The sequence below is a fragment of the Herpailurus yagouaroundi genome, unplaced genomic scaffold (genome assembly GCF_014898765.1).
Source record: "Herpailurus yagouaroundi ecotype Mexico unplaced genomic scaffold, PumYag 164, whole genome shotgun sequence".
In the NCBI taxonomy this organism is placed as follows: domain Eukaryota; kingdom Metazoa; phylum Chordata; class Mammalia; order Carnivora; family Felidae; genus Herpailurus; species Herpailurus yagouaroundi.
The window spans coordinates 38,830,284-38,855,168 of NW_024412405.1; the positions used below are offsets into that span (position 1 = coordinate 38,830,284).

Consider the following 24,885-nt stretch of genomic DNA (forward strand, 5'->3'; position numbering starts at 1 on the left):
TTCATATATTTATTGAAAGTTATATCTTTATATCTAACCCAAACACTATTAACAAATAAGCATCTAATAAATTTTTATACATCACTTACAATAAATATAAAACGTCTGTTCAAAATTTACCAAATTCTAGTCTAGTCATATCAGAAAAAGTCACCTAGGGGAGCCTGGGTGGCTCAGTCGGTTGAGTGTCCGACTTCAACTCAGGTCATGATCTCATGGTCTGTGAGTTCAAACCCCACATCGGGCTCTGCGCTGACAGCTCAGAGCCTGGAGCCTGCTTCGGATTCTGTGTCTCATTCTCTCTCTGACCCTCCCCCGCTTGTGCTCTGTATTTCTCTGTCTCTCAAAAATAAATGTAAAAAAATTTAAAAAAAAAGAAAAGAAAATGTCACCTAAAATAAGAATACCTAATTTATTTCTGTCCAGATATGGCTCAATGTTTTTATCATCTTTAGATCTTTGATAAAGAATGAAATAATGAAAGTTAAGATTTGCTGTCAGACATATAGGGATAAATACATTATTAATTCAACATTTTTAATGTTATTATACACAATAATATATAAGGTAAGAATAGAATTTTGTATTCTTTCATTTCTCTTCTTATTTCAACTTTTTGGTTTGGACATAATCTAAGAATTGTAGCAGTTCTAAACAGTGAAAACAGACGATCAAGGAGAGACTTTTTATTTGAATCATAAGCACTTATCCTAGGCCATATAGCATATTAACATACTAACTCATACTTTGACATATGTAAGATTCTAAATTTTCTCAATTTCTACCTGAACTGTTTAAAGTTAAAATGTTTGATTGGGGTTTTGAACTACTTAGTAAGAGATTTTCTTCTTCTTCTAAGATCTTACTGTTAACATTAGCCAAATGAGTGTAGCATAAAAAGACTAACTAGTGTGCTGTTAATGTTGTTTTTCTATTATTGTGCACACATAATCTTTGCTATTTCTTTGATAAAAAATTATGTTCAAATTTCTTGTAGACATATATGCAAAAGATGGAAATTCTGATAGCCTAGATATGTGGGGGCCCTGCTTTACAAGTGGATGTAACAACTATTAGCTAACACCACAGCTAAACTAATTTTGATATGTGAGTAGATATTTGTAGATACGTGATATGTGATTAGATCAATGGCTTATGAGGCGAGTGTTATCTTTGAATTGGTCAGCTAAGGACAGGGAATAACAGAATAATCTGTTGTCCTTGGATGTACTACCTGGAATGCTAGCATCATGGTACTCCATCTACATGCTTTAAAGGAAGGAAAAGAACAATTATGGGGAAAGGTACATGTCCATGAATAGATGAAACCTCATGTCCAAACAGATGGAAAGATATCAACCCTGGTGTCAAGCTACCAAATCCATTTTCATGTTGAGAGAAGCTATTTAATACACAACCTGGACTTACACTGCTAATAAGACTTTTCTGTTATATTAGTAGATTAAGTGATTATATAATCAATTGCTCCTTAGTTCTGAACTGTTAAAAGGTATGTATGTATGTATGTATGTATTCATTCATTCATTCATTCATTCATTTTGAGAGAACTACTGTAAGTGAACTCCACCCAGCTCAAGTGGGAAAGGGGAAGAGGGAAAGGTAGAGAGAGAATCCCAAGCAGGCTCCAGGCCCAGCCCAGAGCCTGATGTGGGGCTCAATCTAATGACCATGAGATCATGACCTGAACCGAAATCAAGAGTCTTTCACTTAACTAACTGAGCTACCTAGGTGCCCCAAGGTATTTATTTTTAAAAGTGAATTTTAACCAACATTCAGATCTCCTGGGTATGCTCCATGTTCTATTGATTGACAATAATTTAAATAATTTTTGAAGCCCCTCTGAGGAAACTACATCTAAGGAGTCAAAGAGCTGTGTGGCTTATCCTTGCTTCCCCTTGTTCTGTCATCAATTCACTTCTCTTCTCCTCAAGCTTAAAAAGAGGATGTAATAAATATGATCTAGGTCAAAATAGGATTTTTCATGTGCCTTCATAGGCAGTTAAATTAAATTTAAATAAAATTAACTTTTTTAAACATTTTTTTTTTATAAATACACAGGGAATGTTGTAAAGGGGAGAAGAACTCTAGTTACCCCGTCTTCTTTCCCAATGTTTCTGTTCCCATTATATGTTTAAGAGAAGTAACAAGGATGATTGGGAGAATATCAATAACTACTTTTTAAACGCCCATCTTAAAGATTAAGCACATAATCAATATGAGAGTTGGAAACACGCAAACAATATTGGGAGTCATTTTTTCCCCTAACATTGTGCTGACTTTTCTCCCTCTGTCTTGTTGTTGAAATAGATACTCAACTCAAAACCATCTTATGTCACATGTGACCGTAAGTTAGACTGTTGCAATGAAATAAAAACAGGGAATGTGTCCTTAGAGAATGTGTGGAAGATCCTGTGTTGAGGAATTTATACTTATCAGAGAATAATTTGTAAATTGAGACTGGATTTGAACTAAGAAATCCTGTCTTGGATAGTTGCAGCCTGATATTTAAACCACTCTGATGTTTTTATTTATTTAGTTAGTTAGTTAGTTTATCTTGGGGGGGGGGGGGGGAGAGAGAGAGAGACAGAAAGAGAAAGAACATGTGGGGGAAGGGCAGTGTCAAGGATAAAGAGAATCCCAACCAGGCTCTGCACTGTCAGCACAGAGACTGACACCAGGCTCAATCCCATGAACTGTGAGATCATGACCTGAGCAAAAACCAAGGGTCAGATGCTAAACTGACTGAGCTACCCAAGCGCCCCATGAAGTTTTCATTTTTTTATTTTAGAAGTAGTGTTTGTTGTTGTGATAGAAAATCATGAGGAAAAAATCATAAAAGAAAGCAATTTTGTCAGTAACTCATTAAAATTCATTTATGTAAATTGATGTCTATATTTGATTCTTTTTCAATATATTGAGACATATTTACTAGCAAAGGTTAAATTAAAGAAAAAAGCCAGTCTATTTCTTTGTTCCTTTCTCCAATTGCACATTTAGGTTCTATATGTCAAGAGTAGAGCATATAATGAATGCTTAAATATCCTGTCTGAATAAATCAATGGATGGATTAATGTACATTGTCTGATGGACTATGGCTTCTGATCTTAAATTCTACCAACACTATGGTTGGTTTTTTTTGACACTGGTTTAGACCAATACTCAAAATAGTTATTTTGTTTATTTTTATAAATATTAGGTATAGATGTTACTAACCATATGTATGTCATATGGTTAATACAAATTTACAAATATTTTTAATATTTTATTTAAATGAAGATACTTTATATTTTTAAGGTAGATATATACTTCTTCATGAAATTGTTTGCTATTGTTTTAGTTATTTCTAGCAAATAATTCTACAATCTTAGTGACTTAAAATACTTTTATAATTGTTTCTTTTATGATTAAAATCTTTCATGATTATGTGTTGACTGGGTTCAGTTGGGCTACTCTTCTACTCTGCATGATATTGGCTGATGCTACAATCGTGTGGGGCTCAACAAGGCTTTAATATTTGCAATCATTCTCTGGCCGAGCTGGCAGTTAGGGCTGCCTCTCACCTGGTATCTCAGTTGATGCTTTAGCCAGAGCATTGTGGTTCTCCTTTAGCTGGATATTCTACCATATGGTAGCAGGAGTTCCAAGACACAGGAATCCAAGAGAACGCGCTCAGAGAGGGCAGACATCCAATACAATGAATCATCAGGCCTCTACATGCATCACACCTATTAAAGTCACACTGGCCAATGCTGGTCACAGCAAGGAAGGAGTGGAATACTCAAATGTATGACACTAAGAGTATGGTTCTTTAGGCACCAGCAAAGTGACAACCAGCACAAATATGCTTGTATGTTAAAAGTAATTTCCCATATTGAAATCACATTTTTATATGTAATTATATGAAGTCATATATATGTATATATAATACATAATATATAATATATAATATATAATATATAATAATATATAATATATTTTACCCTCATTTTATAGCTTTACTTGTTAACAGTTAACTCTTTGTTTAGTAAATCACTTGGCAAATAACATAAAATTCTCATGTCTTTCTATTCATTTCTTTGGGGGAAGTTACTGAGGTCATGTAATCTGACTCCTTTCTCTGCCTTTAGGGGAGCCAGTCCTGTAGGTGTGGACTGTAGTCACCAGCCTTTGTCTGGAGGCACTGCCGTTGTGGGCTCCTTGGTAGGTGGAAACAGGAGCACCAAGAGCCACAAGGGTTTATAAATCACAATAAAGACTTAATTTCTAGGGCCTCTGTGTCTAGGCCCATGGAAGTAGACAAGCCATGAAAATCTGTGGTGGTGTAAAACCTGAGTCCAGGCAGCAAGTTATTAGGAAAATGATTGATTTCCTTATATGTATGTTGTATTAAACCAACTATTTTATATGAGAATTCCTAGAATTAAATTGTTTCAGGGTAGATAAGTTTTGAAGTAGAAACAGTTTTCCCTCCATATTCTAGTTTATTACATACAACATTTTGAAAAAAATCTAAATAATTTTGGTGCTATCGTGATTACCTTTATAGGTCATATTTTTAGTTACACATGAAATAGTTATCAAAATTTACTGTGTTCTGGGTCATAAAGTAAACCTCAACAAATTTCAAAAGTTTGAAATCTCATAGGGCATGTTCTCTGATCAACAGGGAATTAAACTAAATTAAACTAGGGAATTAATCAGCTGTTTGTTTTTTGTTTTTGTTTTTGAGTAAGTTCAATGCTTACTGAGGGGCTTGAACCCACCACCCCAAGATCAAGAGTTGCATACTCTATAGACCAAGCCAGCTAGGTGCCCCATGTTCAACTGTTTGAAGTTAGGAGATACTTTGAAATGATATGTGACTCAAACTGGAAAATAATTTGAACTTAATGATAATGAAAATATATATCAAATGTTGTGGGATGTAGCTAAAGAAATTCCTTTTTAAAAATTATATTCCTTTCACTACAGATTTTTCCAAATGCTTCATGCTAGACTTGGTATTTCTATAAAAAATACAAATTCACACTATCATTAAAAGAGGTCTTGGGGCACCTGGGTAGCTTAGTCAGTTGAGCATCCGACTCTTGATTTCGACTCAGGTCATGATCTCACGATTCGTGAGTTCCAAACCCATGCCCAGCTCGGGGCTGACAGTGCAGGGCCTGCTTAACATTCTCCCTGTCTCTGCCCCACCCTTGCTCACATTCTCTCTGTCTCTCTCAAAACTAAATAAACTTAAAGAAAAAAAAAGAGGGGCCTCCCAATTTTCCCAAGCTCTCCTCAAGATCTTATTAGAAATGTACATCATTAAACTCTGTTTATACCACACAATAAAATCATTTAAGGAACCATGCAATTTAGGCAAGACTGTTTGAATTACTGAAAAAGTTCACATAAAGAGAATACCACATGTATCATAAATTGCCAAGAGACGAATCTACTCCTGTGACATGTAACATGGGGTACTAAGTTCTAGCATTTCCAAAGAAATTCTTGAAAAGAAATTTATTGACTTAAGTGCATGTACTTAGCAAGTTAAAAGAGCTGAAAAGCAAAGATTTAAGCTTCAATCTCAAGTTATAAAAATTGGACTAAAACAACTACCAAAACAGAAGTGAAATAGTGATTGAAATATATTAACAAAATATAAAGCAAACATGAAATTGAGAGGATTAAAAAGAAACCTAGGTTATTTCTCTAAAAATATTTGCAATAAAATTTAAAAGCTAGTTGCTAGATTGTGAAGGAAAAGGAGAAAAAAATTACCTATATCAGAAATGAGTAGGGACCTCTGGGTCCCTAGGTCATGGTTTTGGCTCTTGGTTTTGGCTCAGCTCATGATCTCAAGTTCATGAAATCAAGCCCCGTATTGGGCTCCATGGAGCCCCCTTGGGATTCTCTCTCCCTTTCTCTCTGCACCTTTCCCCCCATCTCAAAATGAATAAGTAAATTTTAAAAATAAAAGAAATGAATGAGTCACTATTATGAGACTCTAAAAAGAGACTATTTGAATATTTATGCCATTATTTGAAATTTTAGTTGAAATGAATTAAATGAATTAAATGAAATTATATGAATTAAATGAATTAAATGAAATTTATAGAAAAGTAAAATCTTTTATACACTATGTAGGAAATAAAAAAACAAGAGAAACAAATAAAAAAAAAGATGGTTAAACTCATGAGCATAGATGCAAACATCCAAAAGAAATGTTAAAAAATCAAACCTAGATGTGAATAAAAATGATAACATGTCTCAACCAATTTGCATTTATTCCAGAAATACAAGTTTGGTTTAGCATTGAACAACTAATCAATGTAAATCAATAAGTCGTAAATAAACATCTGAATAAATGCAAAAATGATAAAATTCAATACCTACCATAATAAAAACTCTCACCAAACTTGGAAGAGAAATTAATAGAAAAGTAGTCAAATATTGAAATATGTTGTTTTGTGATTTTCATTAGGGAAAAAATGAATGTTAATACCACTTTTTTCAACATTTTATTAGAGTATCCAGTAATAAAGCAATAATGGAAAGAAAATTAATCATTAGAAAGGAATGAATAAAACTGCCATTATTCAAGGTTACATGATAAATATCTAATGATAATCTAACCACAGTCTAATTAGAAACTATTTGATTTAAAAAGTGGGTTAATAAGTTTGCTATATACTCAGTCAATATATGAAATTAATTACATTTCTACCTGCAAACTATAATAACAAAATTAATGTATAAAAAGTTGCCATTAGGTGTACCTGGCTGGCTCAGTCAGTAGAGCATGTGACTCTTAATCTTAGGGTTGTTAAGTTCGAACTTCATGTTGAGTGTAGAAATTACTTAAAAATAAAATCTTTAAATAAATAAATAAATAAATAATTGCCATTAAAATGTTTAAAAAATGCCTAGCAATGAATCTTACAATAGATATGCAGTACCTCTAAACGGAAAATAAAATATTGAGAAAAGTTTCAAAAAATCTTAAATAAATGGAGGGAAATGCCACATTCATGGAACAGAAGAATTGTCCTCTAAAATGTTTTATGGATTCATTGCAATCCTTATTTAAATTGTAACTGTTGGGGCAACTGGGTGGCTCGGTCAGTTGAGCATCCTACTTCGACTCAGGTTATGATCTTACTGTTCCCAAGTTCCAGCCCCACACTGGGCTCTGTGCTGACAGCTCAGAGCCTGGAGCCTGTTTTGGATTCTGTGTCTCCCTCTCTGTCTCTGCCCCTCCCCGACTTGTGTGGGCGTGCGCACGCTCTCTCTCTCTCTCTCTCTCTCTCTCTCAAAAATAAACATTAAAAAAAAATTAAAAAATTGTAAATGTTTGTCGAGTGTGATTGTGGATGTATGTTGAAAAGTTAATCCTATAATTTAAATAAAAATGAAAAGGACCCCAAATCTCAAGAAAACTTTGAAGTACTACATGTTACAACTAATAAAGTTACTTTAAGATATTGTGGTAATGGCCTAGTACAAATGAGTAGACAAGTGAAACAGATTTGTGTTCAGAAATAGAATCACACATATGAGGAATCTTGACTTACGGCAAAGGCAAAAGAGCACATCTCATGTGGAAAAAAATCAGTTTTAGCTCCATCTCATATCATACCAAAAATCAATTCAGGATGCATTTTAAATGTAAATAAGAAACAAAGCTTTTATAATATAACAGAGGGGGTAATCTTTACAGTTATAGGGAAGTGAAAGATTACTTAAACTGAATCTGGAAAGAGTCATTCATAAAGACAAATATTCCTGTTAAAATACCTTTCATCAGGGCGCCTGGCTGGCTCAGTTAACAGAACATGCGACTCTTGATCTTGAGGTCATGAGTTTGAGGTTCATGTTGCATGTAGAGATTACTCAAAAAGAAAAAAAATTTAAAAAGGTCCTTCCTCAAAAGATAGCATGAAGACTAAAAATTTACCCCAGAGAGTGGGAAAAATATTTGCAACGCATTTAACCAACAAAGGCTTTGTTTCCAAAAATTAAATTCTAGAAATGCTTTTTCAAAGAACTTAAAAACATTAGAAAAAGTCGGCAGAAGATTGGGAGAAGAGCTCTTGAAAAAATGACTATTGGGAAAAACGCTTGGAGTCATCAGGGAAATGCAAATTAAAGTCACAATGTCATACCAAGACCTACTAGACAGGCTAAAGTGAAATTAGCTAATACCACATGCTGGAGAAGATGGAGAGCAACTGAAAGTCTCATGACACTCATGGTGGGACTGTAAATTGCCCAGACTCTATAATACCAATTGGCAGTATCTACCACATTTCAAAATATACCTCCTCTTTGACCCACAAATTCTATTCCTAAATACCCATTAGATATGCATATGTATGAAAATATCTGAGCAAGGATGTTTATAGGAACATTTTTACAGTTGTTCTGAAGTTTTTAAAAATTAATTTTATTAAAATGAATTTATTTTCCATTCCTGTCATGAAAACATTTCTGAAGTCAAGGTACATCTGTTTTGAAAATCTCATGAGGCCTGGTAGATACTCGTTTTCTTTACAGGAAAAATGAATTATTTATTTTTGACCAGCATTATTGTCACGCTTGATTGCCTAATTCAAGTAATTTATGAAAATTCAACTATAGATCGTATAATTCATTTCCTAGAAATCTAAAAGCTCTTTCAGAGAAGTTTACTTTTGTAGCATGGATCTCATCTTTTCTTATTTCTCTTTTTACTTATTTGCTTTGTTTTGTTTTACAGGCGAACAAACCTGGCTACAGATCTCTTCTATGTCATTTAATTTGCTTTGTAGCTGAATATTGCCTATACAAGTTTAGGAAAATGAGTATTTTTAATTTTATTGGTTACTGAGGTAATGCTTTTATACTTAAAAAGTTTCCCTTTAATATTTTAAGATCAATTTTTATCCTTAAATAATGTAAAAAAAGGGGGGAGGGACTTAAAAAACTAATGTTACCTCAAAAGCTTCAATGGAGATTTTCAATGAGACACTAAGTTTTGTTCTGTGACTCTCATATGCCTTCAGCAAGTTTTCATTTTATAGCCAATTTTAGCCCCTACATGCTGGCACTTCTCTTTCCTGAGGGCTATAAAGTTTAATAGAGTCCCTGATACAGAGCTCACACCGTGACAACAAAGGCCAAGGTGAGATGTAGGAAAGGCTGACAGCCTAAATACAAAAAGACAGTCAACCCCCTCCCACTCCACCTTTTTCTCTTTCAAAAAAATGAACAGGCAACCAGAAAAAAAAAAATGGGGGAACTTAGTGAAAACTAAGTGAACCCCACCCCCAACAATGACAGAGTTCACTGTTAATAATTGTTTGGGAAATGGTTATACATCTGTGGATCCTCTCCTAAGGTAAAAAAGTCCATTTATTTCACTTTAGGGGGTTACAATTTTGTATATCCCTGGGCTGAAAGGTGAATCTATTGAGTTCTGAATATAGAAAAATTAGAGTCCTTAATGTAAAAAACAAAATAACCACTAGTAGGTAACCTTGTATTTGTGTATTTACTTTCTATATATCTAGAAGAGAGTGTGTGTATGGGTAGGAAGGGGTTGGATTGTTTTTGTTTGGGTTAGATTTCATTTTTGAATTGCAATATATAAATTTAAATTTTCATCATTGCCAGATATGAATCAAAAGTTTGTTATTACAAAAAATATATTACATAGCACTGAAGACAGGTATATCCAATTCAAAGGTCTGGATTTCTAGAATGCATTAAATTTGTAAAGTTCCCTTTAGGAATTTTGTAAAATTATATACACATTTTATACACACACACACACACACACACACATATGTATATATGTATATATATGCCAGTATATATGTATATATGTATATATATATATATATATATGACATCTATTTCTAAATATAGAATGTTATTTCTAAATGTGTACTAAATATAGGGCATACTGGCATTTTCTTATTTTCCCCTGGAATGTGAGTATTTGAGAATTGTTCAATATTTGAGTTTCACTTAAAATTTCATAAGTCTTCAGAAATTAACTTATTATTTCTTCACACACTAGTGTTGGCTATTTTCTCAGTTCTTCTGCCTTTTTGCCAAGTGACAAAGTCTGCTTTGCAGACAATAGTTGAAAAAAATTCTATAGAGCTGAATAGCAATTAAATGAGGGATAAAATATGACTTCAGAAAAAGCTATTTAGATGAAGTGATTGTGACAGAAGCCAGCCTGGATTTTACTGAGGAATGAATAAAGTGTAAAGAACGTTCACTTTTCACTGAAATTAAAGTGTATTATACATCCTTACTTCTAAGGTTATTTTTACTACAGATCTTTCCTGACAAACAAAAAACTAAACAATACAATAAACTTCCCTATACTCATTACCCAGCTTCAACAACTATCACCAATGTGTCATTCCTGTTTCAGCCTTTCCCCTTCACTCTTTTTTAAGTATTTGAAAGAAATTCTCAAACATATCATTTTAGCTCAAAACATTTCTAAATTCATCTTGAAACAAACAACCAAAATTGAACAGGAATTTTTTTTTTTTAAACATAACAACAATGCTATTATCAGTACTAAAAACTTAAATGATTCCTTATTAAAATCTAATTCCCAGGCTATATTAAAAATTTCAACATACCTCATCTTTTAATAGTTGGTCTATTTGAATGGGGATCCAAATAAGGTCCACTCATGTTTTTCTCATGTTGAAGTCAAATTTATTTAGAATAGCTGCTTCTTCCTAATTATTCATTATAACTGGGGATTTGTTTGTTTTGCTACTGAGTTTTTGGAAAATTCAGTCAGCTAACCTATAAAATGTTCCACTTTCTGGATTCTACTATTTTCATTCCTTGAGATGTCTTCTCTTCCTTTACCTCCTCCTTCTCCTGCTCTTCTTCCTCCTCCTCTTCTTCTTTTTTGTCCTTATTTTTATTTTCTTTTTAATTTTTTAATGTTTATCTATTTTTGAGAGAGAGAGAGAGAGAGAGAGAGCATGAACGGGGGAGGAGCAGCGAGAGAGGGTGACACAGAATCTGGAGCAGGCTCCAGACTCTGAGTTGTCAGCACAGAGCCCAACGGAGGGGGGGGGGGGGGGCGGCGGGCGGGCTTGAACTAATGAACCATGAGATTATGACCTGAGCGGAAGTCAGATGCTTAACCGACTGAGCCACCCAGGTGTTCCAATTTTGTCCTTATTTTAAAAAAATATTTTATATTTCAAAATGTTCATGATAAGATTTTGATGGCATAGATTAAGTGTTTATGTGTGTCTATCGGTGCCTGTGTTTGTGATGTTTTGAGTTTATTAACTACAGCATGTAAAATTACATTTTTATTTGCTAGATAGCATATGGTTCATGGTGGTCCTGGTTTTGGAGGCATTCAACCAGTCTCTCATTTCACGTAAATTATCTTGGCTGTCACAACCTTTCCAACCATGGCATGTAAATGCATGTAGCATCTTGGATAACATGAATACAGAGAAATATAAATTTCAGATCTTTGGGCTATTCTCAGCCTTTTCTTCTGTAACAACCTTCTTTGTTTTCAATAAACTATAGTAGGTTTTTGTTTTTGTTTTGTTTTTTGGGTTTTTTTTGTTTTGTTTTGGTTTGGTTTGGTTTTTTTTCTGCTTGTTTGTGTTTGTTTCTTTGTTTTAGGAGTCTGTGGGTTGAAAGTTTCAATTGGTGAAACAGAAGATTTGAGTAGAAGAACAAACTAAAAATATGTTTACTGTGTCTGTTAAGAAAAACAAAAAAGACAAAAAACTTTGACCCTGTCTTCTTTTATATTTACTCTGCTTGGCTTGTACTAGCTTTTTCATTTCCGTATCTGACCTTGCAGGTGCAGGTTAAAGGCAAAGAAGTGGTTTAATCCTTCTTAGCTGAAGTAAAGTCCATTCACCAAAGTATTCTTCAGGCTTCTGCCACTCAAAATATGAAATATTCGTATATAATGTATGGAAATCAGAATTTCTGGAAATTAAATTATTTTTGGTTTAAATTCAGTAATGATAACTTGGGCCCCCTGCTTCAGTGTCTTGATTTACCAATCTCTCCCTTACAGTGAATCCCAAATAAAGCCACTAAAGCACAGTTCTGTTCATGTTGTAATTATTTTCCCCAAGTTTTGTTACTGGAACACAGAATGCTTTCCTACCCATCACACAATGCATAAGCTGATCAAAAACTACCCTTTCAGGCACTCTGCTCCTTGTTACCTCCCTGAACTTAGCCACTATGCAACCCTGCTTTCTTCAAAGCTGGCCATGCATTTTCATTAGCACTTCAGATTTTTTTTTTTTTTTTTGCATAAACTTCTCCTTTTCTTTCTAGAAAAGTTAGGTTACACTTGCAGACCTGATTTAAAGGACACTTCAACTGTGGGAGAATTCCATAATTCTCCCAGATTTGTAACCATTATTTCTGTATCATTACCATAGCATTTTGCTTATGTTTGTTTGACAGAACCTCATTCTACAGTGGAAAATAGTGGCTTACATATCCGACTCCCTTGGAGAGAAATCATGATGCAAATTTTTCTGCTAAGTGACTGTGCATCCAACTAAGAGTCTATGCATATTTTTTAAACACCTTAAAGTTTAGAAAGCCAGACATTGTGGATATTAACTCTTGAACATCTGCTCAAATGATTGAGCTTTTATAAAAAACACAGTTTTGATTTTCATGGTGTGCTTTTGAAAGAGTATTTTTCACATACTCAAAGTTGAATGTGGTTAGGATATGCTATGTCCTATTTTCCTTACATTTTAGATATGATCCCAAAACAGACACATGGACCATGGTGGCTCCTTTGAGTATGCCCAGAGATGCTGTTGGAGTCTGTCTCCTTGGTGACAGATTATATGCCGTTGGTGGCTATGATGGGCAGACATACCTCAACACTATGGAATCCTATGATCCACAAACAAATGAGTGGACACAGGTAAGAGTGTTGCCAGCATAATACTTCAAATACAAGAATTTACTTCATTTACTTCGTTCTAAATTTCCTTGAACCCCAAGTGATTGATTTAGCCCATTTTCATGTTCATTTTGTAAAAAAGTTCACTAAATCACATGTTTTTGTGTACTTTTCTCTTATGTATTTTATAATTAATAAAATTCATATTAAAATGTGATATTCATGCTTCAATGGGATTTCCATTTTATTATAAGTAATAACAAGGAACAGTAACTGAATTTTAATTAGCTGAAACAAAAAAAAATCAAAGTGGAATATATTGGTTCACAAAATCCTAACTTTAGCATATTTGGTTTTAGAGATAGCTGGAATAAGAAGATGGAAAGCTACAGAAATCAACTTCCTGCCTCCCATTTTTGCTTTACTCCCTTTATTAGGCCCACTGTTACCGACTGCAGAGAACATTTACCATGGAGTGGAGATGCTAGAAACTCCAAGTAGCAATCCTCACAACCAAAAACAGAAAACAAAAACAAAAACAAAAACAAACCCCCTGCTTTTTAATTAAAAAACAAAACAAAACAACAACAAAACAAAGAAACAAACAGCAAAGGGCTCTAAATGATCTGTCATGTAGAAAGTGCTCACTCCCAGACAATCACTTTGGTCAGGAAGACTCAGTGAAATAATTAGCTGATCTTAAGTGAGGTGCTATCCCTTGATATACAGTACACTGTAGTTAGAGACTCAGGATAATGCTAGAATAAGGCAGCTCCCTGTCTGGTCACATAGCTGAGGATTTGTGTTGCATGTGTGGGTGCTGGGGGAAGATAAGGGCAGTGCAACCAAATTATAATGGAAAACCCCTTATTCAGTATAACTACTATGACCTCACTTTTAACGGAGGGAATGGATATATTCTAAGACTTGTGTCCCTGTATTTTATTACTTTCTACTCCAAATTTCTCAGGGTTTCTATTATTCCTCCCCTTTATCAGAAACTTAGAAGCAAGATACCATTCCAATAAACAAACCATCTCCATCAATGGATGCAATGAGATTCAAAGGTCTTATTGAGCTGAAGCAGAATAAGAACCTCATCTCCTAATGTTGCTCAGTGGATGGAGGGTTCCATTTTTTTGAGGGGGGAGGGATTGCAGAAATTGAACAAAGTTTATCTGAAGAACTTGAACACTGATTGAAGTAAATTTCTTTTAAAGATACTTACTTTTAAAGATATATAACTTCCTTGATTGTGCCAGTTTCGATATGTTCCATCACAATATTGAAATAGGCTGAATCTGAAGTACAAAACTAAATGCCGAATGTCCAGACTGCCTTATGGATCATACCCTTCCCGAAGAGAAAATCCTTTGATTTCACAGGAGATAAATGAATTTGGCCAAGAAGGAAAAAAGAAGGCAGAATGAAGGAAAGAAGGGAAGGTTTTTGGAAAACTGGGTCGTGTGATTTTCTGTGTTTCACTTTAATTCTAAGAAAAGAATCATTTCCTATCCAAAGAGCAGCAAATATAAAAGCAGTTTGTAATTATTGCACTAAGTTTTTAGAGGATATATTTTAACCTATCCTCCTTCTGATTCCCTAGTGTTTACAAAGGAGACACTGCATGTATTAATGATTGTTGATTTGCCAAGGAAATGTACCAGTTCAATGATACATATTTAAAATGTGCCACTTTCACAAATGAACATCAAATAAAGGAAGTTTACGGGCATATCAATGATAGAATGTAATCTTCATTTCGTGTTTATAATAATGAGCCATTTTGCTTATCCTTCTTCTGAAATTAAAATCAAAATAATCTGTGTAGTAATAATAGGTAAAATTCTCCTGAAGACTATTTTCCCTCATCTGTATTTTATTGTGCTGTGTTTTGGATCATATAACAACTTACAAACAGGAAGGTGGTATTTAAAATGGTTTATAACAGCTTTACAAAAATGTTTTACAACAACTTTAAATACAATAAACATTAATTGTAAAGCACTTAAATTACTCTAAGATTTTATGTCTATATATTTTCATTATTTATATTTTTAAGATAGCAGACACACACAAAATCACTTTGAAAATTTTCAGGATTCTAGGTCCCTGGCAAAAAAATCCCATATGTGCTGGACAATGCCTGTTACTTTCCCTCCATTTACCCCATAAATGGAAAAAACCAATATGTTATCCTATTTATCATTGGCATCCCCAAATGGCTGAGCATTAGAGTAAATAAACAAACTATATTAAAATATCGAAGAACGTATATTTGGAACACTTCCTAAGCTAGCTAATTATAAATAATGTTAATAGATTAGGGATCAGTTTCCAGATTCATGTCTTAGATAGTTTTACCGAGAATACATGCATACATGTGTACATGTGTACGTGTGTGTGTGTGTGTGTGTTTTAATAAATTTGACTTTGTCATTTAACACTGGGTTTATTTCTTCTGTTTTATTTGAAAAAAACAATATGTGTGCTTCAAGACATAAAAAAAGAACTTTCTTCCATTTCCCCTGGTATGGGTAAAATCACCCTTTCATGTGTTGTCTTGGCACATTGTCATAGTGCTGTTATGTTTTATCCACCCGTACCTATAAATATAGTGTGTGATTCACTATCATCTCCCCGAAGACTAGCAAAATTGCTGGCACGGAGTAAGAGACAGTGTGAATATTGCTTAAATAAATTAGTTGACTATTACTGTTGCAACTCAGTTCTGTTGTGTATGAGTTTAGTTTGTTTACACACCATAGATATATGGCAGTATCCCCTTATCTGCACTTCTGCTTTTCTTGGCTTCAGTTAACAATGGGCTACTGTAGTTTGGGAGCAGGTGAGCCTCCTCCTGATGTATTGTCAGAAGGTTAGTTGTAGCCTAATGTTATGTAACAATGCCGACATCATTCACCTCATTTCATCTCATTACATAAGCATTTTATCATCTCACATCATCACAAGAGGAAGGGTGAGTACAGCACAAGATATTTTGAGAGAGAGAACACATTCACGTAACTTTTATTATAGTATATTATTATCATTGTTCTATTTTATCATTAGCTATTATTGTTCATCTCTTGTGGTACTTAATTTGTTAATTAAACCTTATCATAGGTCTGTATGTACAGGAGACAAACAATATAGACTGTGTTTGGTACTATCCATGGTTTCAAGCATCCTCTAGAGGTCTTGGAACATATTCCCCCTTCAAGAGGGGACTACTGTAGAGAATAAGTTCCAGGGGAACCTGGTGAAATATCTACATTCTCGGTTTCTTTTTTATAATTGGTTCTGTGGCCAACTTTTCTAGGTTGTCATTCTAGGGTTGAAGGTGCAACCCTGGAGGGAGAACATAGCAGGTTTAAAAAATAAATAAAAATTAATTTATATATATATATATATATATATATATATATAATACAAAGTTAGAGCAAAGGGAAAAAGACAAAAGATCTCTTAAGTATTTAAATTTATTTATGGAGAATATATTAGTGCTCAAAATAGCATGATAAATTCTGTGGTAAGGGAAATACTTAGCTATATGATAGAATTTAAGTGTATTGGGTAGAGAAATCTTCCTTCAGGAAATGGCATGTAGAATGAGGCCTGACAGGTGGCTAATAGTTAATCAGATAAAAATATGGGGAATGGTTTGGTTTGAGAAACAGAATTTGAAAAGAATTGCAGGAAGAACATGTAACATGTTGTACTGGCCAAAAATAAAGTGGTGAGAAAGGAGTTTGGAGACATAAACAGGGTCTATATGAGGCAGGGCCAGAAGCCATGTTTTTAGAATCTTGACTTTAATATAAGGCTGAATGGGAGTTAATGAATTTTAAGCAGGGAAGTAAATAATCAGAATTCTGTTTTAAAATAATTGCACTTGATAGGATGTGAAAAACAGGAGAAAGCAAGATTAGAGTCAGAGAAATCTGTTAGGAGGTTATTTTACCAATCCACTGTAGGGGTGGAAACCTTTCTTTACTCCTTCTAGGTTATTTGGTTGGTCTCATAATTAAATTAATATAAGATGGATGAATGGGATAAAAAATTAATTTTGTATGTATGGGAACCCCGTAAAATATGAGAGTCAAAGAAGTGGCCAAAGCAGGAAGCTTTATTCTTTTTCAACAAAATGATAAATTTGTGATGAACTGACAAGGGATTTGAGCTTGTGGTAGTAAATTGGTGAAGTAACAAAGTTTACTTATACAGGATTCTTGGCTCTAAATTCCCTATCTCTGGTGATAAGGATGCTTTCTAGTGTCCTGGTACAGGGAGGTTACCTATCACATGGGAGATTTATCTCCCGCTTTCAATGGGACCAAGGGGGGTCAGCAAGTCCTTTCTGTACCAATCATCTCTGAAGTACCTTTAATTAAAAATAATCAATATGCCAAAGTGGCATATCCTGGGGTGGCATACTGCAATGCTTCACACTCAAGGTAAAATTGTAATGTGAACTGACAGGAATAGGTATAATTAGGTTGGATGGAGAGATACTTATAGGACTTGATGATTATTCAGGTGTAGGGTTGATGAGGTAAAACTAAAGGTTATGGATGTACCCTAGGTGTCTATCTTGAGTAACTTGAGAGTGGTGTCATTAACTGGCACAGGAATCACAGGAGGAACAACACATTTTTGCAAAGAAGTGCCGAGATTTATTTTTATAAACACACTCATGCATGTAGGGAGATGTAGATGTAGATATAAAGTGAAGCTATTCATGTTATACTTTTTCTAGAAACTATGCACAGCATTTCTCAGTATTGAATGAACATTGGAGGGTATTTGGGAAAGTTTTCAAAAATACAAGTACCCAATATTCATCCCATTCCTATTGAGTGGTAGGACATGAGCAAATATACTTTGTAAAAGTTCGTTAGATGACTTTGATATGAAACAATACTTTAAAAAGAGGGACAATGGAAGGAGTACGTGCATTTTGGAGTGAGATACATTTCAGTTTGTATACGTTGCTTTATATATTGTTCCCTGACGTTCCATTCACATACCTATCACAAAAATAACAATACATGATAGGATTATAAAGATGATGTGGTGATCTATAAAAATTATTCTTTTTTTTTTAAATTTTTTTTTCAACGTTTTTTATTTATTTTTGGGACAGAGAGAGACAGAGCATGAACGGGGGAGGGGCAGAGAGAGAGGGAGACACAGAATCGTAAACAGGCTCCAGGCTCTGAGCCATCAGCCCAGGGCCCAACGCGGGGCTGGAACTCACGGACCGCGAGATCGTGACCTGGCTGAAGTCGGACGCTTAACCGACTGCGCCACCCAGGCGCCCCTAAAAATTATTCTTAATACGAATGAAAGGAATAAAAAACTATCACATAGGAAGTTGCTCTGTGTGCTTGTGTGTGTGTGTGTGTGTGTGTGCATGCGCACGTGTGTATGTGTGTTAACTCTGCAAAGGGATGGCAGGTAACAGTAAGTACATTTAACAGAACTGTAGATATGGGTGGTGATTTTCATATTAGAGAGTGAAACCATATCCTTTCTCAATCAATAAGATAATATATGTGATCTGAGATTATTTTTCTCTTAGCTGTTTTATTTCTTACATTTTATTCACTTTCTTCTCAGCTTGGGATAATATCCTGTAATTTCTAGCCTACTCTGATATTTTTATGTGCATAAATTATTCTTAGAAAACTGTAATGAAAATCTTTCATATCAAAATGCTCAAATTATTCAACTCTTGACTTACCTCTATGGAATAAATTTTCATTACAAAGTGTAAAAAATTATTGTTTTTAATATATTTCTAGCCAGTTTCATATTCAGGATTATTAAAAACATCTCAATTCTCATTTTGATGACTATCATAAGGTATAATTTTTTTAATAAGCACTATAGAAATTGTAATTATGGCTTATTTATGACAAAATATTGAAGTTACTTCATCGTTTGTATCTGTTTAGAATGAATGAACAACACATTTAATTCAGTAGACTATCTGGGGAAATAACTTCAAAATTATTTCAATAAGTGTAATAGCTATTTGATCTGAAATATATTCCAAGATACCACTATGAAGTATTGTCAGAAATGTGTCCATGCAAGCCCAGAAATAAATCTTCGTTGGAAACTTTTCTATAGTATCTTTATGTCACTAAAAATCATTAACTATCTTATTACTTGTATTAAAAATCCCATAAATGACTGCAGGTTTTAACAACTTCAATATGCAAATTTTTGCTCTTTTGTAAATGCCATTTTCATTGTTTCCATTTTTATTGTACTACTTGTGGCTAAATTGGGAAAATAGAAGCACATGTATTTATGATTTTAACACATATGAGTGTTTTAAATATATTACAATTTGTATACTATTCTATGACAGTAAAAATTGTCTTAAGTTGTGTTTCATCTTTTTCAACAGATGGCTTCTTTGAATATCGGGAGAGCAGGTGCCTGTGTGGTAGTCATCAAGCAACCTTGACTTATTTTTATTTGGAGAGATTTTATTTGCTGGAGTGGTTATTTTTATAACAGAGAGCAAGAAGGAGAATTTCCTGAGATGAAAATTCTTCAAGAACAAGGATTTCTGTAGATTTACCTACTGATGTCAAAAGAGGTAGACTATCAAAAAGAATTATAAGAATAAAAAAAACACATCAAACTGCTGTGAAACAATGTCTGGCCGTATATTAGTTAGTTCAGGAATGGTTATTGGTAATTTGTTTTGTATTGTAGAATACAATAACTAAAGCTACCAAAGGCTTGTTTTTCTTGAGCAATTAAGAGGAGAGACCAATATTTGTGACACGGATAATTTCATGACTACAACTCATTCAATTGTTTTATTAGTTTGTGGCAATATCAAAGAGGTCAAAGACATGATATTTCGTCTGACAGAACGTGATTGGTTTACTATTTTCCTAATCAGTTGTGGTCATTCCAGGAGGCAGAATGATATTTCATTAAAACAAACACACTTCTTCCTCATTTTCTCAACTATGAGAACAATTAGAAAAACAGATTCATGCCTGTCTCTTGCATTCAGAAAACAAACTGTTCTGCTAATCAAAACTGCTATATCATCAGAGTGGATGGTTGAAATTTGTTGCAGCCGTATTAGCAATCTGAAGCTGGCAAACACAAAGGATTGTTTTCATTAGGCTTACCACATTGCTTTGCTTTTTGAACACACTGAGCCAAAGAATCAGTACAATTATGGGCTTTTGCCTTATGTTGAGTTCAGTGTAAGCATGGAAGCTAGTTACTCTGAATGTTATATATATCACTGCATGTTCAAGTCCTTTAGAAATTTGTTCATAAAAAAAACAAAAACAACTTAGAATTTTGAGGGAGAAATCTATGATCCATTCATTTGGAGTATTAATGATCATTGTTAGAAGGAGGGCAGACTCCAGATTCTCATTCCCCATTTTTCAAACTTGTTACATTGATATGCACATTATTTTATGCCAAATGTTTGTAATTGTTTAAAGCATAAAGTGGAAACATTACACATTGTCCTTAATAGATTCATGTAAATTTTAAATATAATTAATAAATGATAGAAAATTTGCTTTTATCACGGTATCTTTCTTCAATAAATTTTAATTCAAATCTGAGTGAAAAACTGATAAGGCTGGGGCACCTGGGCAACTCAGTCAGTTAAGCATCTGACTCTGGCTCAGGTCATGATCTCACATCACAGTTCATGAGTTCCAACCCCGCGTTGGGCTCTCTGCTGACAGCTTGGAACCTGGAGCCTGCTTTGGATTCTGTGTGTGTCTCTCTTTCTGCCCCTCCCCCCCCCTCAAAAATGAATAAATGTCAAAAAATAAAAATAAAAAAAATTGATAAGGTATACTGTAGAGATAGGGCATTTTTATTGCTTGAGTTTTCAAAATAATCAAGGAGTATGTATCTCTCTCAAAATGTTTATTTCCTCTTAAACATTACACTGACATCAAATACAGTCTTTAATTATTGCTTTCTTTTGTAGTCACTCAGTTGAGGTAGTTAGAAATAATGCCTACAAAACACACATCACATAATGAGTGCTGATAATTGTACAGGATCTAGAAAAGGTGAAAAGAAAAATCCTCTTTGAGTCAGAGTAAGCCATGGGATTGATTTTTATTGCTGGATGGAGAAAAATGTTTGAAATCTAATAACCAAGGAAAATATTGATAGTTTGTATAAAGGAAATATTAGGAAATCTAAATTTTCCCAACATATACATATGATCAAATTTATTGGTCACATTTTACCTCAGAAAAATTATGCCACTAGAAGTATAAGACAGGAGGAAGTATCAATGATTTTTAAAAATTGCAGGTAAAAAAATGCATAGCATGAAATTTATCATCCTCACCATTTCTAAGTGTATAGTTTAGTGGCATTAAGTACATTTAGTTTCTTCTTCCCACATATTTTCTCCAAGACATAGAACATACAGAGAATATTAGCCAGCTAGAATAGACAACTTAGTTTTGAAATTAAAGAATAGAGGAGAAGATAAAGTAGGTATGTCTATTTTTTAACCACTAAAGTTTTGTGGTGGTCATATTTAAAATTTGATGAATCAAGATCTTTACTATATTTTTTCCTGATAAGGAATTTTCCTGAAGCAAACTTGCTACATCAACCATCTACTTTCTATATATAGATCACATTAGCCTATGCTACTGCTTATATTGCAGAGTAAGTGTATACAGTAATTGATCAAATGATGACATTGAACAGCACTTTGGATGATGAACTGATAAGCCTATATGAAATAGGGAGAATGGATTTAATTGTGCCAATTTGCTGAAGAGGAAATTGTCCTCCAAGGTCACATACTAAATAAGTCCCAGCACTTATTACCTACTCTGCCAAGACTCCAGTCCAGGATTCGAAACTTGACTCTGTCAATTGATAAATCAGTTCTGCTAACGATTGCCACTTGAGGTAAAATTTTTGCTAATAGGATTCACTATTTGGCTCTTTGAATTAATAAAGCATTTGGGGCATCTTGGTGGCTCAGTTGGTTGAGAGTCCAACTTCGGCTCAGGTCATGATCTCACACTTGGTGAGTTCAAGCCCTGTGTTGGGCTCTGTGCTGACAGCTCAGAGCCTGGAGCTTGCCTCGGATTCTGTGTCTCCCTCACTCTCTGCCCCTGCCCCACTCATACTCTGTCTCTCTCAAAAATAAACATTAAAAACATTTTTAAAAAACTAACTAATAAAGCATGTTTAAATGAAGAAAGTATAGAAAATAACATCTATGAGGCTAGTTTTTCCAAGATACCATTCCATGTTTTTATTACATTGGTATCCCTGAAGTGTAACATTTTTATAAATAGCACAATGAAGTATTAGAATATTCTGCAAGTATTTTCAATTTTAATGATGACTGTTAATGAGAATATGAATACATAATATGGTTCAAAATTCTTTATAAAGTATGCAATCACATCCAAATCTCCAAACATGGCGGTACTGAATTTTTTTATGTTGCACATTAAAAGCCAATAAAATGCAATCAATCTTACAGTTAAAATAAAATCAAAGAGATGACATTTGTAAGTTTCTCCTAAATACTGGAATAGGAGACTGAATAAGAATAGAAGCATTAGTGCAATCTCCTGAAAAATATTGGCTAGTCAAAGAGTATAAAGAATTTAAATTATTAACTACATAATATTATGGTTTGAATAAACCAGCAAGTCTATGTATGAAATTAAAATTTGCAACCAGTCAGCTAAAACCTGTGATAAATAATAACCCTAAAAACATTAACATTTACACATAGGCTAAAGTGTAATATTGAAATATCTATGGTCTTACATTTCTAGGTTAAAATGTTTCTATAACAAATTTAAGGTTTTGTGGCTTTGGGAAATTCTTCTTTTAAACATGTCCATGTCAGGGTAACTGGGTGGCTCAGTTGGTTAAGCGTCAGACTTTGTATCTCAGCTCAGGTCATGATGTTACAGTTCCTGGGATCCAGCCCCACATCTAGCTTTGTGCTGATAACATGGAGCCTGCTTAGGATTCTCTCTCTCTCCATCTCTCTCTGCCCCTACTAGGCACTATCTCCCTCTCTCTTCCTCAAAATAAAGAAATACGTAAACTTCAAAAAATAATAATAATAAACATGTCTATGTCATTTGTTAAACCTGGTCATAGTGTTTTTAATATTTCAAAAGAGAGGAAAATTACAATATAATAATAGGAGGAATGAGAATCAAAATTAATATTTTAGGCATGAAGGGGAGGAGAATTTGCCTCTTTGGCATAAGGATTAGCTTGAGCTGGTTATTTTTTTTTATTTTTTTATGTTTTTATTTTATTTTTGAGAGAGAGAGAGAGAGACAGAGAATGAGCGGGGGAGGTGCAGAGAGAGGGAGGGAGACACAGAATCCAAAGCAGGCTCCAGGCTCTGAGCTGTTGGCACAGAGCCTGATGCGGGGCTGGAACTCACAGTGAGATCATGGTCTGAGCCAAAGTAGGATGCTTAACAGACTGAGCCACCCAGGTACCCCTTGAGCTGGTTAGTTTTAAAGAAACAACAGAAAGAGGAAAAGCTCTGAAAATTGAGTATAAAATAAGTTTCCAGTAAGGGACATTTACATGTATAGGGGAAATTTCCACTTGTAAGAATGTTTCCATTTCTATAACTAAAAGAGGAGGATGACTGAAGATGTCAATTTTTTTTTTTTTTAGTTTTTATTTATTTATTTCAAGAGAGAGAAAGACAGAGGACAGAGAGAATCCCAAGCAGGGCTTGATGTGGGCCCCAATCCCACGAGCATGAGGTCATGACCTGAGCCAAATCAAGGGTCTGACGCTTAAGTGACTGAGCCACCCAGGTGCCCCTAGAAACCTTTTTATTAAAGTTTATTTATTTATTTTGAGAAAGAGAGAGAGACAGAGTATGCAAGCGGGGCAGTGGCAGAGAGGAAGGATATAGAGAATCCCAAGCAGGCTCCACACTACCAGTGCAGAGCCAGATGCAGAGCTTGAACTCAGGAACCATGAGATCATGACCTGAGCCAAAGTCAAGAGCCCCATCCTTGCTCAAGAGCTGAACATTTAACCAAGTGAGCCACCCACGTATCCCCAAACTCATAACGAAGAAGGCAACAACCTAAATCTGCCTAAAAACCTTACCCTTGTTTGCTATGCTTTACTTGATAGCCTCCCATAACTGGCTCCCACCCCCAACATCTCCTTTTATCTTTTCCTGGTGATGGTATTTAAGGTGGTACGTTGGGTCATTTTGGTGAGTTAGTCACTTTCCTAGGTATCTCCCATGTACAGGAGGTGTATTGATTATTAAACTTCTGTTTGTTTTTCTCCTGTTAATCTCTCTTTTTACAGGGGATTCTCAGTCAAGAGCCTAGAAGGATAAAGGAATAATTATTTTTCTTCCTCTGTAAGGCAACTTTATTGTTTCCTACATAGGTTTAACAGGACTTCTTCCTATAAATATTCCACTATTACACTACTAGATAATTTGAAAAGGCCTAGAATTGTATCATCTTAAGGACTATGGTTGTCTCATATGGAAAATTAATATTTTGTGACATATAAATGTTGTATATTGTTTTTTATCCCTCTAGAGTAAATTCTTTTTTTAAATTCATTAACGTACAGTGTTATATTAGTTCCAGGTGTACAATAATACAGTGATTCAACTCTTCCATACATCATGTGGTGCTCATCACAAGTGCACTCCTTAATCCCCAGCACTATTTAAGCCATGCCCTCATCCACCTCCCCTCTGGTAACCATCAGTTTGTTCTTATAGTTAACAGTCTGTTTCTTAGTTTGCCTCCCTCTCTCTCTCTCTCTTTTTATTGTCCCCGTGGCTCATTTGTTTTGTTTCTAAAATTCCACATATGAGTAAAATCATATGGTATTTGTCCTTTTCTGACTTATTTTGCTTAGTATACTCTCAA

At 34.3% G+C, this 24,885-nt stretch overlaps 1 protein-coding gene across 2 annotated transcripts in view; it reads left to right on the top strand.

Moving 5' to 3' along the window:
* The window catches only part of KLHL1 (kelch like family member 1), a 362,363-nt gene extending 341,841 nt beyond the window's left edge, over positions 1 to 20,522 (top strand). Inside the window, exons 10-11 of one of the 2 annotated variants that reach the window (XM_040487388.1) lie at positions 12,793 to 12,964; positions 19,365 to 20,522. In XM_040487388.1, coding sequence (XP_040343322.1) covers positions 12,793 to 12,964; positions 19,365 to 19,424 — 232 coding nt within the window. In that variant the 3' untranslated portion in view covers positions 19,425 to 20,522. The remainder of the gene's footprint in view (positions 1 to 12,792; positions 12,965 to 19,364) is intronic. The other variant, XM_040487389.1, reaches the window with a different exon arrangement.
* Positions 20,523 to 24,885: the final 4,363 nt, after the last annotated feature.